We start from the raw sequence: 14,113 nt of genomic DNA on the forward strand, positions 1-14,113 counted from the left end.
CATCATTATTATGAGTAATAGAAATTTAAGTACTGCTAATAATAAATATGAAGAAAAAGTAATACAAAATATCCTTGTTTAAATTTTACAATTATCAAAGGCATACTAATCTAGTGTAAATAGTGTTTTTTGGAAAAAATAAACAATTATTTTCCTCAGTGTCATATATGGTTTTTCACCCATTATATTATTTCATTATTAATAACAACTGTATTGGTAAATTGTTAATACAACACAGTGGTCACAAATTGGTAATACTGTTGGCCTAGACCCTACGGTAGTATGATACTTCTCTTTCATAAACTGTTTAAAAGAATCTATGGATAAAAATTATTTCAGATTTTAGCAATAATTTTTTAAACCTGACTGTATTTTTAAACTCAGATCTATTAACATTTGACAAGTTTGAATTTCATGTTCATCTTCTACCCTTGGACAAGAGAGAAAGAAGCAATTGAGATAGCCTAGATCATCCATTACCCAAATAATGTGATCTTTAAAAATTGAGAGCCGAGATGATATATTAATTTTTAGAGAAAATGGTGAAAGAAATAATAGGTTACAAAAAATAATACTATTTTGTTTTGGCTATGTTTAAAAATCCCCTATTACACCTACTTTAATACAGTTCCTGGAAATGTATGGCAACTCCTGGGTCTATGTCTGATGTCAAATCACATGGAATTTCTTATTCTAAACCTGAATACAAGAAGCTGGAAAGAAGTTTGAATGCTTCTTTTCATTACACTGGCCCTTAGGACATACACACCCAAAATATTGTGATTTCTGACTCATTTTGCAACTCAAATTTACACAAAACCCATAACCAAATGACTTAGGCTCTAGATAAGGGAATTTTTTGCCACCAAACACTTGAAGTGTTTGATAAACAGAGCTCCTTTCTTAAGTCTCTGAACGACAGTATGAATCTTTTAATGCAACCAATTAGCAAGGAATATAAGATTGAACTATCACCACAAAAAATCCTATTGTACCAAGAAAAATAATTATAGTGACACAGTTTCACTGGAACCCAATTATGAAATATAAGTGCATGTCACCTCTACACTTCTAAGAGAACCTATAATTACAAGTAAACAAAATATGGTGTAAGTGAAACGTTGTTTCAACATTGCTAAAGAATTGTGCAATTCATTCTGTATCCTTTTGTGTGTTATCTCAGAGTTATTTTTTCTCTTTGATCTAATTGAGTCTTCCTTAATGATTTCTGGGGTACACACAGTATTATTTAGCAGAAATTAAACACCTAGGCTTGCACTAAATTCTATTGCATTTCAGAAATATGTTCTACATAGTCAATTCAATTTGGGATACACGTAACAATAAAAGTAACAAAAATTACTTTTTAATCAACTTCTTCCACACTTAAATTTCCACTATGCAATGACTTGCTCTATTTACACAATTTATTTGAGCTCTTTATTAGCACTAGAATTTCCTGTCTATTGCTTAGATTCCTCTATAAGTTAAGCAAAACACTACTGAAGCCTGAACAGATTATCATAGGAATGTATACATTAAGAAGAGTAAGTCATAGTTGAAGATTACACAAAATCTCAAATCAGAAACTCAGAAGTGCTAAATATACAACTTTTGTCAATTTATATCTGAGGATTTAGTGAAGCTAGCTTCGTAACAAGAGCTAGCAACTCATAGTCTAATAATGAATGAGGTATGCTTGTTTTCCAGCCTTCCACTAATTGAAAATATAATGTACATTTCCTGAATTCTTAAAATATCCTCAGAGGCCATACAGCACCTCACTAAAAACTGGAGGGGAAAGAAGTGTGTGTGTGTGTGGGGGGGGGCAAATACCTCCGCCATTGTTGTAGGTCAAATATGGGAATCTCCACACATTCCCCAATCCCACTGCATATCCAACCATAGATAGAAGATAATCCGATTTTTTGGACCAGTTACCACGGTCCTGATTCTCATCATTTTCACCAACATGGAAATTCTCAGATGAAGCCGTCACTTTCTGGAGGAGGGAAAATATCAACAGGTTGTGTTTCTACTATTAAAAATTCCATAGAAGCATAATTTCACTAATCCACAGAATGACAGTGAGAGAGACAGAGAAAGAATGAACTCTGAAAACTATAGCCAAAAGTAACATTACCCAAGGTTGGGGAGACTTCTGCTAATGGCTGCTTTTACATTACAACATTTACCCCTTGAAATGAAAAAAGCTCTGTAGGTGAATATTTTTACTACTTCTTCCAGAGAGATCATTCAAATTTTGGTGGAAAGGTTACATATAGCACCCAGCATGAAGGCCAAATGAAGCTAGACAAATAAAGTTTAAAATACAAAAGTATTAAAGATGAATTAGGTAAAATCAATACTCTTGAGATTGCAGGAGATCTTTGAGAAGAAGGATCAATGATAGCTTCCACTAAAAGAAAAGATAGAAAGAGATAGAAAGAGAAGGAGGTGTGTGTGTGTGTGTGTGTGTGTGTGTGGAGAGAGAGAGAGAGAGAGAGAGAGAGAGAGAGAGAGAGAGAGAGAGAGAGAGAGAGAGAGAAAGAAGAAAGAACGAAAAAAATTCATAGATTCCTTTATATAGGCTAATAGTTTTGGATGTTTGGAGTTAAGGGAAGTTTAACTTCTCTCCCTATTTTGAAGTGCTTTTCTGAAAGCCACAAAATAATATTCAGAGACAAATTATCCTGTCCCACCACATGGAGCAGCTCTCTTTCCACTTCAGAGGAGGGGGGTTGTCTCCCAACAGTGTTAGCTGCTCTGAGTTATGGAGGGTTCCTCAGGTTGGATAAGGACAGTGTATTTTCTCATTTCCCTCCAGCATATGGACATATTTTGAAGAGGTACAGTAAACAGGATTTTCTGGGCACACTCAAGGCAAAAGATGTGGTGACCCTATCTTCTAGCTACCAGAGTAAGAGCTGTCCTATTTTTCCTCTATTCAATGGGGACATCTCAGGCACACTTGAAGGCAATTAAACAGAAACGTGAAGTAATAGCTACAGAAAGCAAAAACTGATAATGGCATCCCCTTAAATTTTTCCTTCCCAGGCCCTCCACACCTCTGCAGTTCCCACACCCGTACCTCTTTCCCTCTGCACTTGAAGAAGCTCGGGCATTTCAACTTCTCCATGGTTTACTCACTCCCTCTGCTCGCTCCGCCTTGTCTTGCAGTCTGGCTGAGCTTGACTGGCGGCAGGTGCACACTCCCCCGTTGCTGCCTGCCAGAATGAGCCACCTTGCCCAGGGGTGGGACCATTTATGAAGGGAAGCTCTCTCCTCCCCCTCCTGGGCAACCTGTCGTGTCAATTATCGGAAGAGACCAAAGTGAGGCTCTGGTTTTTCCCCAGGTAAGCTGGCATGTAGCAATCCCCTGCCTTAGCCCCAGGAAAGGGCTGGGCTGTGAGAGAGCCGAGCAGCCTGAGCTAGATGACTGACAGCCTTTGACTCAAAGCCCTTCAGGTGCCTTCGCAATCTCCACTCCTTTCCCGGGTTCCTTGCTTCCTCCTAGCCTCCTTACTTAGTCTGGTCTCTGTCCTAGAGTCAAGTGCTAATCTCCACTGGTGCTGGAAGGGGGAAGGGCACGGTCTGTAAGGCCCATTCTGTTCCCTAAGATTTTCTTGAACAGACTATACCACCCTGGGCCCTGAGACTTCTCAAAATTTTGTCCCTCACTAGAAAGCATGTGATCCCCTGGGGTGAACGCTTCTCCCAGAGGGAAAGCTCTTGAATTTGGCACTTTGAAAGGCAGCCAACTGAGATACAATTACTCAGCTGGCTCTGCCTGAAAAGAACAACTTTGAGCCTGTGTCTCAGGCACCTTTCTCAGCCTTCAGGAAGACATTGCCCTTTACAGGGATTGCTTTGTGTAGTATTTCAAAGAAGCCAAACAAAAACAAATTATTGAGCAGATTTATGGGAAACTCTAACCTTAACAAAGGAGTCCACTTTGCAAGAAAGCTGGGGCTTAAAAAGTAAACTATGAGGAAGCGCCGTAGCTTGGCCAGGGAGGAAAGAATTATTATAATGCTGTTTACTGATGCAGCACCTTTTCATCGGAAAACTAAAAGGATTTAAATGCCATCTTTCCAGATAAAAGATGGTGGCAGTTATCTGAAACACAGTACAAATCGGGGCACACAGAAGCACCAGTAGGGAGCCTATTTCTGTACCCCATGTGCAGCTCCTTTGTTCTCTGAGGTGAATTTTTCATTCGCAGTAGAAATATGCCCTGAGGAACCTGGGAAGGTAAGGCACAGGAAAGTCTAAGAGGGAAGTGGGAAGGTATCAAGAACTTTCATCTAACTTTGCCTTGAACATAGCACAGGCTGGTGTGTGTATGTGTGTGTGCCTATGAGTATGAAATACTTTTGGTGTGAACTAAAGGCTAAAATGAAGGAATTATTTTGGACATAGAAGAGAGGACATCTAAAGAAACCTCTTTATAAAAGGACGAGCAGAAAGGTAAATCTAATAGCATTCACCAAACTATCAAAGTCCCATATCAAAGTTCTGTTTGCATGGGGCACTGCAAACAGGTGGTCACTGTGGGAATACAAAGAGAATGTGAATCTTAGGGATAAGTTATGGGGATAGTCAGGCAAGTGTTGATGGCACACAGAGGAAACCACCAGCAATTTTCCTTGCCTATTACACGGTAGGGAAATTTCTAGCAACTTTGAGATTTTAGAGTATCAGAGGCATAAAATTTAAGATGGAAGGTATTTTAGAGAATGTACTCCTGTTTACTTGTTTGTTTGGGAGGAATGTCATTCCTATTGCCATACGTGGGTTTTCATGACACTGCTCCTGTCAACATTTTCAGTGTCATTCTTTGCCTCAAACTCTTAAGCTGATGTGTCCTTCCCTATGCATCCACCTACATGTTGCTTCTCACTTCTGCGCCTTTGCTCATGCTACTTCTGGAAATTCCTGCCTTCCTTATTTGGCTAACTACTTGTCATCCTTTAAGACTCTGCTTAGGTGTCACCTCCTCCAGGACTTTCCACAATGGTTGCACCTCTATTACTGCAGACTGGGTTTAGACACCTCTCCTCTGTAATCTTAGGCTACCCTATACACGTTTTACATTGTGTGAAAATATTGGCTTACAGTCTTCTAGACTGCAAGTTCTCTGAGTGCAGGGCAACTGTTTTAATCATTCCTGTATTCCCAACACTTAGCACAAAATCTGACACAGAATAGGCACTCAGTAAATGCTTATTAGAAAATTCCACTCAGAAGCGCCGTTGAATGACTTTCTGATCACAAAAGGGAAAGTTCAACTGGTCTAGAATCCATCCCCTAGAGATCATAAAACATGAGGAGCATATTTTTCTCTTCTTTGGGGTCTGACTTATTAACTGCAGAACAATTGTGTTTGTGAACTTTTTATTTATTTGGGACTTGAAAGATATAGAAATTGTGGGGGCACAAGACAGAGGGACCTACAATAACTTAGTCACAGGGGTATGAATGAACATGGTGTGGGAGAACATGAGAAGACTCTGTTAATTGGTGGGATACTAAGAAATAAAACTGGAGAGAGAAAGTGTGGACATTCATGTGCTTTGAAATTCAGGTTTAGCCATGGCCTCATAGGCAATAGTAAAGTAATTGTTAACTTGAGGATGACACAGAATACTCCAGTTGTGAAAAACAACACCTCCGTATTATAGTTAATGACCTTGATGCACTGAGTTGTGAAATACTGGAGTTTTAACTATGGGCCATCTCTTCTAGGACACGTGCACCACAGCCATGAATCTTCTCAGCTTATAAAAAAAAGAAAAACACTGACAGCAATTTGAAGATTTATTTAGTAATAAGTCACCAAAAACTAAAAATCAGTTCGTAACTGTGATTTTTGTCCAGGAGAAAGTTAAAATAAAAATTGATCCAATAGGTATACCCCACAATCTTTTCCCTTCTTACTGAAGTTAAATTTATATCATTATCCATGAAAGCTCCTTCAATTTTGTTTTTAGTCACTAAAAATAAAGGGGACTCATTACATAAATTTGGATTTGAAAATTTTGCACCACTGTGAAAGCATTTGAACAATCTCACAAACCCAATGCCTTATTTAGCAACCATACTGTTTTCTAGCCTTCTCTTGAAAGAACCCTATTAAACTTCACCAGCTGAAAGTCTAAGAGAAGGACCTCCATTAGTCTATCTATAGGAAGTATACATATACCAGGGGTGCCAAAAAAAAGGTACACAAGTGGACACTTTGGTCAACTTTGCTCAGGTAGTATTTTGCCGTAATCAGAAGTGTCTGGACGCTAATGGTAATCACTTTGAGCATCTCCTGTAATTGCAGAAGTCAAATGTGACTTGTATTCATCTTTTGTTATTGGTATATATTGAGTATTACCATTTTAATACGGTTTTCCTTTCTTAAAATGTGTATACATTTTTTGGCACCCTCTGTATGTATATATTTCCTATCATAGTAAATGATGTGAAATATTCCTTTAGAGTTTATAGCTTCAGACATTAACCACTTTATTAAAATATGAGACTCCACCCAGAGTCAAAACATTATTAAACTACTTCTTAAAAAGTTTTCTTCAATTCTAGTTAGCAAGACTTACTTAGGAAAGACAATTACATAGATTTCCTTGCTGCCCACTGAGAGGTAATGAGTGATTCTCTAGCTACATCAGCTACTAGATGGACTGAGAAAACGCATACTACTTTCCTACATCATACTACAGGATGACATGCCAGAGAGCCTTAAAGGAAAACGATAACTCCTGATGCCTAATTTCATATTGGTGCTTTCTAAACAGGAAAAGTGAACCTGTTAAATTTCACGATTATTTTTCACATTCGCTCTAGCATACCATATAGCTTTTCTTAAGTATTCAATGTACAAATCGTAGGTGTACAGCTTGATGAATTTTCACAAATATACTCCCATGCATCTAGTACCAAGTTCAAGAAACAATAGTACCAAAACCCCAGAAGACCCCTCCTTACCCTCCTCAAGGTTAACCACTATCTAGAATTTTAACATCATAAATTAGTTTTGCCAGTTTTTGAACTTTTTACATATGGAATATTATGCAAGTACACTTTTATATCTGACTTCTTTTGACTCAACATTATGTTTTGGAGATCCAAACATACGATAACACAGACCTGTAGTGCATCTCTTATCATTCTGTATAGTATTCTAATGTATGAATATATCACAATGGATTTGCTTTACTGATGGACATTAGGCTGTTTCCAGATTGGGGCTATTTTGAAGAGTATGGCTATGAACTTTGCTATAACATATCTTCTGTATGTATTTCTGTTAGGTACACACCTAGAGTAGACTTTCTGGATCATAGAGTATACCCTGTTCAGCTGTAGTAGATGTTGCCAAACAGGTTTCCAAAGTGATTTATAATTTACATTCCCACAACACTACCACATAAATTTCTAAAGGCATGGAATGGAATGGGCTGTAGAAGGAAAAGACGAAAAATGGAAGGAAGGGGGTGCTTGATGAGAAAAGAGAAGAAATAGTTATTTACTAGCCAAGTACCTTGTTAAGCTCTCTACATTTGTGATCTCATTTAATTCTCATAGAACCCCTTTGAGGTAGGAACCATTATAATCCCCATTTTACAAATGAAGAGACAGAGCTTCAGAGAAGTTAAGTGACTTGCTCAAAGTTACACAACTAGTAAGTGACAGATCTGATATTTGAACCCAGACTATCTGACTCTAAAGTCTATGCTCTCAAACCACTTTGTTATAAGAACATGATAACAAAATGTTAGAAAATACTTTGTCTGTGGCATTCCCGCTGCATACGGCTTGGTACCCATCAGCATTAATGATGACATGAAATAATTAGGCATCATTTAACCCTCCCTATCCAGTAGAATGGTACATATAGATGAAACTCTGTTTAATCTCATCTTTAGTAAGATTGAATATGTTTATCTGTATTGCCTCCTTGAAGAAGTCACAACTTAGACAACATTTGTTCTTCCTTTCCAGCTGAGTCTCACACTGTCAATTTGTCAGGCTCACCAATGAGAAATTTGGATTCAACTGATTCATAGTAAGAACAATCAGTACTGGATGTTCAGAGTGAGAGCTGAGTTTCAATAGTTAGAGCTTAGAAACAATGACAAACACATTTGTTCTCAGAGGTGTTTGTTACACATAGGATTTGAAGCCTGCAGAACACTTAGATGCCTCACTAATCATCCCATGCAATGCAGCATTTTTTTTTTCCATTTTGGAATATCTTTAACCAAACCAATCCCCAATCCTTTACATAAGAATCACACTAGGCAATGGAGTTAATTTTTTTAAAACAAATAGAGAATTTTCTCTCCCAGGACAGAGAGGGTCTTTCTTCAGTACATCAATACTCATTCTTTCTGAAACTTTGACCATGTAGCCACTAGATAAGTCTTTAAATTGTTAGTAACAATGAATAAACATTTTAATTTGAACTAGTTATCTGATACTATTGTAATGATTCATTAAAGGAGAGAAATATTTAGTCTTCACCCTTGATATGTTGGTATTTCTCCTGTTAAAAACATTGTGATAAGGTATGCTTATTGCTAGTTTGCATTTACAATGATAAACTGTATCAGAACTATTTGTTATACCTCTTAAATGTCAGGCTCTTCAGAGATCCAGGTGCTTAATCTTTTGCTTTCCTACCTAAGGGAATTATTCACTTCATATGATCCACAGAATAATTGCTCTTGTTACTTTCTTAAATAAAATCAAGCATTAAAAAATCATTTAACCTAGTACAGTATAGGGAATATAGTCAATGATATTGTAAAAGCTATATATAGTGTCAGTTGGGTACTAGACTTATTGCGGGGATCACTTCGTAAATTATATAAATGTCTAACCACTATACAATACACCTCACACTAATATAAAATAATGTTGAATGTCAACTATAATTTTTAAACAGTAGTCACAGAGTTATATAGTACAACATAGAAAATATAGTCAATAATATTGTAATAACTATGTACAGTGTCAGATGGATAATAGACTTATTGGAGTTATCACTCTCTGAGGTATATAAATGTCTAATCACTTATGTTGTTTTGTACACCTGAAACCAATAAAAAAAAATTTCATTATGGGACCTAACTGAAATCCACCTACTAAAGTCCTTTGAGAAGATAAAATCAATTAAAGAATAGTTATATTAATACTACCTATGTTCATGTGCAGAAATTTTTAATATCTTATTTTAATTAATAAAGATCAAATTGGGAGTTGCCATTGCTACATATTCTAAAGAACTGGAAAAGGAAGTGGTATGAACAAAAACAATCATGTGTATAAAGTATAGCATTTATTTTTTCTTGCTTTGCTGAAGTCCTTTAATGTAAAAGTGATGTGCAGTAGAATGTCTAATATGTGAATAATATAATGGATTCTTTCCTCCTTCACCATGCACAGCAATGTTTTAGCTTCTTTTGCTAAAACTAACTTCTGGAGGCCTCTGTCATCTATGCACTTTCTTTTATTGCTGTATTGACATTGACAACTGATTTGTTTGCATTTTATTGCTGTCAACCTATATTGTCACTAACAACAATAATGTTACTGCCTCTAGCAATAATAATAATCACTACAACAGTAATAATATCAGCTACCCTTTGTTTGAGTGCCATGCACTTTACAAATGTTATTTTCAATCCTCACAACTCTACCAAATAGGTGCTATTATTATCCCCATTTTTACAGATGAACAAACAGGCATCAAGGAGTGAAATAACTTGTCCAATAACTTGGACTAGAAAGCGTGGGAATGATACTCAAACCCAGTACTGTTAACAAAACTTGAGTTTTTTCCTGTAATCATACTATGGGGCTTCTTCTTCCACTTCAGCCTTGGTTGATTATTCTGCAACTTCTTTCCCTCCTTTCAGCATTCCTCCTTTTGTGTTGTTTACTTTTATTTCTCCTTCCTTTCCCCTATATCATGTCTAACCCAGTCCTTATATAACTGTTTTCCCTTTCTTGGCAGTATCCCCTCCCACTATCCCTACACTCTAAGTTGCTCTCTTCTTAAAATACAAACAAAGGATAATTAGTATTCATCACCAACCTGAACAGCTAACACCTTAACACCTGCCAGATGAGCTGATTCAGTGGATAAGTCAACTGGGTCAGTTCCATGAGCTTCCTAAAATCAGAGATCAGTTTATAAAACCAGTACCAAGACATCTACCAATACCCATGTTCAGGAGGGCTTATAAATAAAATGGAGTCCAGCTCTATAATCAGTATTCTTATAGTTATTAACGTCACTGGGGTGCAGCAACCAGTGACTGGTGATTAGGATTTTAGGCTTCCCGTCACCCTGTGTTATTGGGATACTGTTGTTTTCAAGCTTAGGAGTGACGATACCCCTGGGTTGCAACTACACAATGCCAGCTAATGCCACAGTGTGGTTTTGCAAACTGACTCATTTGTTTAGATCTTTTGTGTCTAGAAATGAAGGGAACTATATGATTAAGACTTACTGGGAAATATTATTGAGAAATGCAGGAAAAATTAAAACACAACCTCTTACATATTACCTTTCCATTAAATCATTTTACCAATTTCTCTTGCTCATTACAATGAGATATGTCAATGAAATAGATGCAATATATATTAGTCTCATTTTTCTAAATAATATAAAAAAAACACTCACACTGCTGTTTCATAACTTCTTAATGAAAAAAAAAAACCTGTGGAGCTATAAAATAGCAATATTGCCTGATATAGGTCCTAATCCTATTACCTATTCGGACTAGGATATTCTTTAGAAAATAGAAAAAAAATACATTGATATACAGTTTATTGAACAATGGTGGGTACACATGTAACTTTTTTATGATTACTGCTTCTAACCATGGTGTGTCGAATCTCCATTTTCTGACCCTTAAAAACACCTCAGGAGTAAAACTGTCACTATTTGCAGATGATACGATATCATATATAAATAAACCTAAAAACTCCACCCAAAACTTGTTAGAACTAATTAAAAAATTCAGTAAGGTTGAAGGAAACAAAATTAATGTGCAAAAATTAGTTGCATTTCTATACATTAATAGCGAACTATCAGAAAGAGAATTTAAGGAAACATTTACAATTGCATCAAAAACAAAAAATACCTAGGAATAAATTAAATCAAGACAGTGAAAGACCTGTATGCTGAAAATTATAAGACATTGATCAAAGAAATTGAAGAGGACACACATAAATGAAGACATTTTTTTACTTATGAATTAAAAGAATGAGTATTGTTAAAATGTCCTTGCTACCCAAAGTAATCTACAGTTGCAGTACAATCCTTATCAAAATTCCAATGGCATTTTACACAAAATTAGAACACACAATCTTGAAGTTTCTATGGAACTACAAAAGACCCCAAATAACCAAAATATTGTTTATAGGTACAATAGGAGACAATATTGAACAATAACTTTTGGCATTCTGCTGTAAGTAAAGAGAGGTAGGAAGACTTTTTTTTTTTTGCAGAAGGACATAAAGGAAATGATATTGTAGAGATATGCAATATCTCTGGCTTGCATCGCATGATAGTTCTGTTTGGTGACTCTGGAGTCTTATGCTATGAACATATGCAGCCACCTGAGCTAAGGCTGTTAAGAATTAAAAGGTAAAGTATTTTTCTAACTTCAATGCTACAATGAAAGTATGCATTAAAATATTAATAACCAGCTATAACTATGATGTTGGAGGGAGGGGAGGAAGAGGTTAAAGGTAAATAAGGGAGGTTGAAAGGATGAAAGTCAAAAAGGTCCAGATGTTGGTTCTGAGCTTCCTGATTGCACAATGAAAGATTGCTGCGGATGGTTATTTATTTAATTCTCATTGTCGCTGAAGAGAAAACATCCTCGAGCAGCAAAACTGCTCCTGGATATTCTGTGTGATATAACAACACATCAGACATGTGGAGGGAAACCATGTGCTTTTCTGCGCGTCATTCAGCAAATTCGTACACAGTGCTGCTTCCTGAGCAGTGCTTCATGAGAGCCCATGGAAAACGGTCCCAGTGCAGCTGCAATTCTGCAAGTGTCCAGGACCAAAGGGTCCCTCAATGCAATGCTCAGGTGATCTGACTTAATCATGAAATCTTGAGGGGTAGAGTCAATGTGGTCTTCAACAGTCATCCACAATTACAACTTCTCTCAAATCCTGTGATAACGCTAGACAGAGACAGTCCCTGTTGTGCTCTTTGGTGAAGAATTGGACTGTAAGTGAAGCAAATCTGCCCACTGATAGTTACATTTATTTTATTTATTTTATATAATTTTAAATGATTTTATATTATAATGTTTTTAAAAATTTATCCAAGATAGCATGCTTACTTCCCTTGAAACTGTGATCCATACTTTTCCTACCAGGGTTATCAATTACCTTTAGCCTTCTCATGTCCTCTTTGTGGTGTATCCCTATGATTAACATGGGGGTACACCCACAGAGTGGTTTCTGGTCAAGTCTCTAGATCTATCTACTGATCTTGGGATTAAAAAATTCAAGGTACGGAAGAGCAAGCCACACAAAAATCAAAGGCAAACTCAGATTGTGGTAAAGTTTATAGCATAAGCAATCTGATTTTTTTTTCCAATCAATAAACTGCAGGAAAAATAAAACAAAAACGGTAAAGATTACAAAAGGAAAAACAAAATTGTTTTGTTTGCAGATAAAATGACTCCCTACATAGAAAATTAAAGAGAATCTATCCACCAAATACTATGAATAATGATGGATGTGTAGAAAATCAATAGAAAATGATATTTCTCTACAAAGTAATAAACAGAGAATCTACTTAAGAATGCCTTTTTTGCATAACAATATAAATAGTTTTCACAGCAAATAATGAAATGGAAGTTGGCCAAGGATTCTATGTCATAACATTTTTATTAAAGTTTATTGGGGAGACAATTGTTAGTAAACTTACGTAGGTTTCAGGTGTACAATTCTGTATTACATCATCTATAAATCCCATTGTGTGTTCACCACCCAGAGTCAGTTCTCCTTTCATCATCACATATTTGGCTCCCTTTCACCCTCATCTACCCTCTCCGTTCCCCCTTACTCTCTGGTAACCACTAAACTTTTGTCTGCATGTATGAGTTTTTGTTTCTTTCTTTGTTTGTTTTGTTCCTTTGTTGCTTTCAATTTTATATCCCACATATCAGTGAAATCATATGGTTCTCGACTTTTACTCTCTGACTTATTTTCTTTGCATAATAATCTCAAGATCCATCCATGTTGTTGCAAATGACATTATTTCATCTTTTCTTATATCAGAATAGTATTCTATTGTGTATATATACACCACATCTTCTTTATCCAATCATCTACTGAAGGACACTTTGGTTGTTTCCATGTCTTGGCCACCATAAATAAAGCTGCAATGAACATCAGAGCACATATATATTTACGGATAAATGTTTTCACATTTTTGGGGTATATACACAAGAGAGGGACTGCAGGGTCATATGCAAATTCTATTCTTAATTTTTTGAGGAACCTCCACACTGCCTTCCATACTAGCTGCACCAATTTGCATTTCCACCAACAGTATTGTATGAGGGTTCCTTTTTATCCACAGCTCCAACAGTTATTATTAGGTTGGTGCAAAGGTAATTGCTGATTTTGCAATTATTTTTAACCTTTTAAACCGCAATTACTTTTGCACCAACCTAATATTTTCTTGTTGATGATAGTCATTCTACCTGGTGTGAGGTGATATCTCATTGTGGTGTTTATTTGCATTTCTCTGATAATTAGTGATGTTGAGCATTTTTTCATGTGTCTATTGGCCATTTATATGTCCTCTTTGGAGAAATGTGTATTCAGGTCCTCCACCAGTTTTTTAATTGGATTGTTCGTTTTCCTTGTTGAGTTCTCCGAGTTCTTTATATATGTTGGATATTAGCTCCTTATTGGAAGTGTTGTTTGCAGAAATTTTCTCCCATTCTGTTGGTTGCCTCTTTATTTTGTCGATAGTTTTCTGTTGTTGTTGTTGTTTGTTTTGTTTTGTTTTTGTAGTGTAGAAACTTTTAGTTTAATATAGTCCCATTCATTTGAGATT

The 14,113-nt window shown here is 36.3% G+C and overlaps 1 protein-coding gene across 1 annotated transcript in view; it reads right to left on the reverse strand.

Annotated features, from left to right (window-relative positions):
* The window catches only part of SLC6A14 (solute carrier family 6 member 14), a gene marked incomplete at both ends in the record, with an annotated part of 64,105 nt that extends 60,966 nt beyond the window's left edge, over window positions 1–3,139 (reverse strand). Inside the window, 2 exons of the mRNA XM_081042818.1 lie at window positions 1,837–2,002; window positions 3,092–3,139. Of these exons, the coding sequence (XP_080898944.1) occupies window positions 1,837–2,002; window positions 3,092–3,139 (214 nt within the window). The remainder of the gene's footprint in view (window positions 1–1,836; window positions 2,003–3,091) is intronic.
* Window positions 3,140–14,113: the final 10,974 nt, after the last annotated feature.

Source organism: Rhinolophus hipposideros (genome assembly GCF_964194185.1).
Source record: "Rhinolophus hipposideros genome assembly, chromosome: X".
NCBI classification, from domain to species: Eukaryota; Metazoa; Chordata; class Mammalia; order Chiroptera; family Rhinolophidae; genus Rhinolophus; species Rhinolophus hipposideros.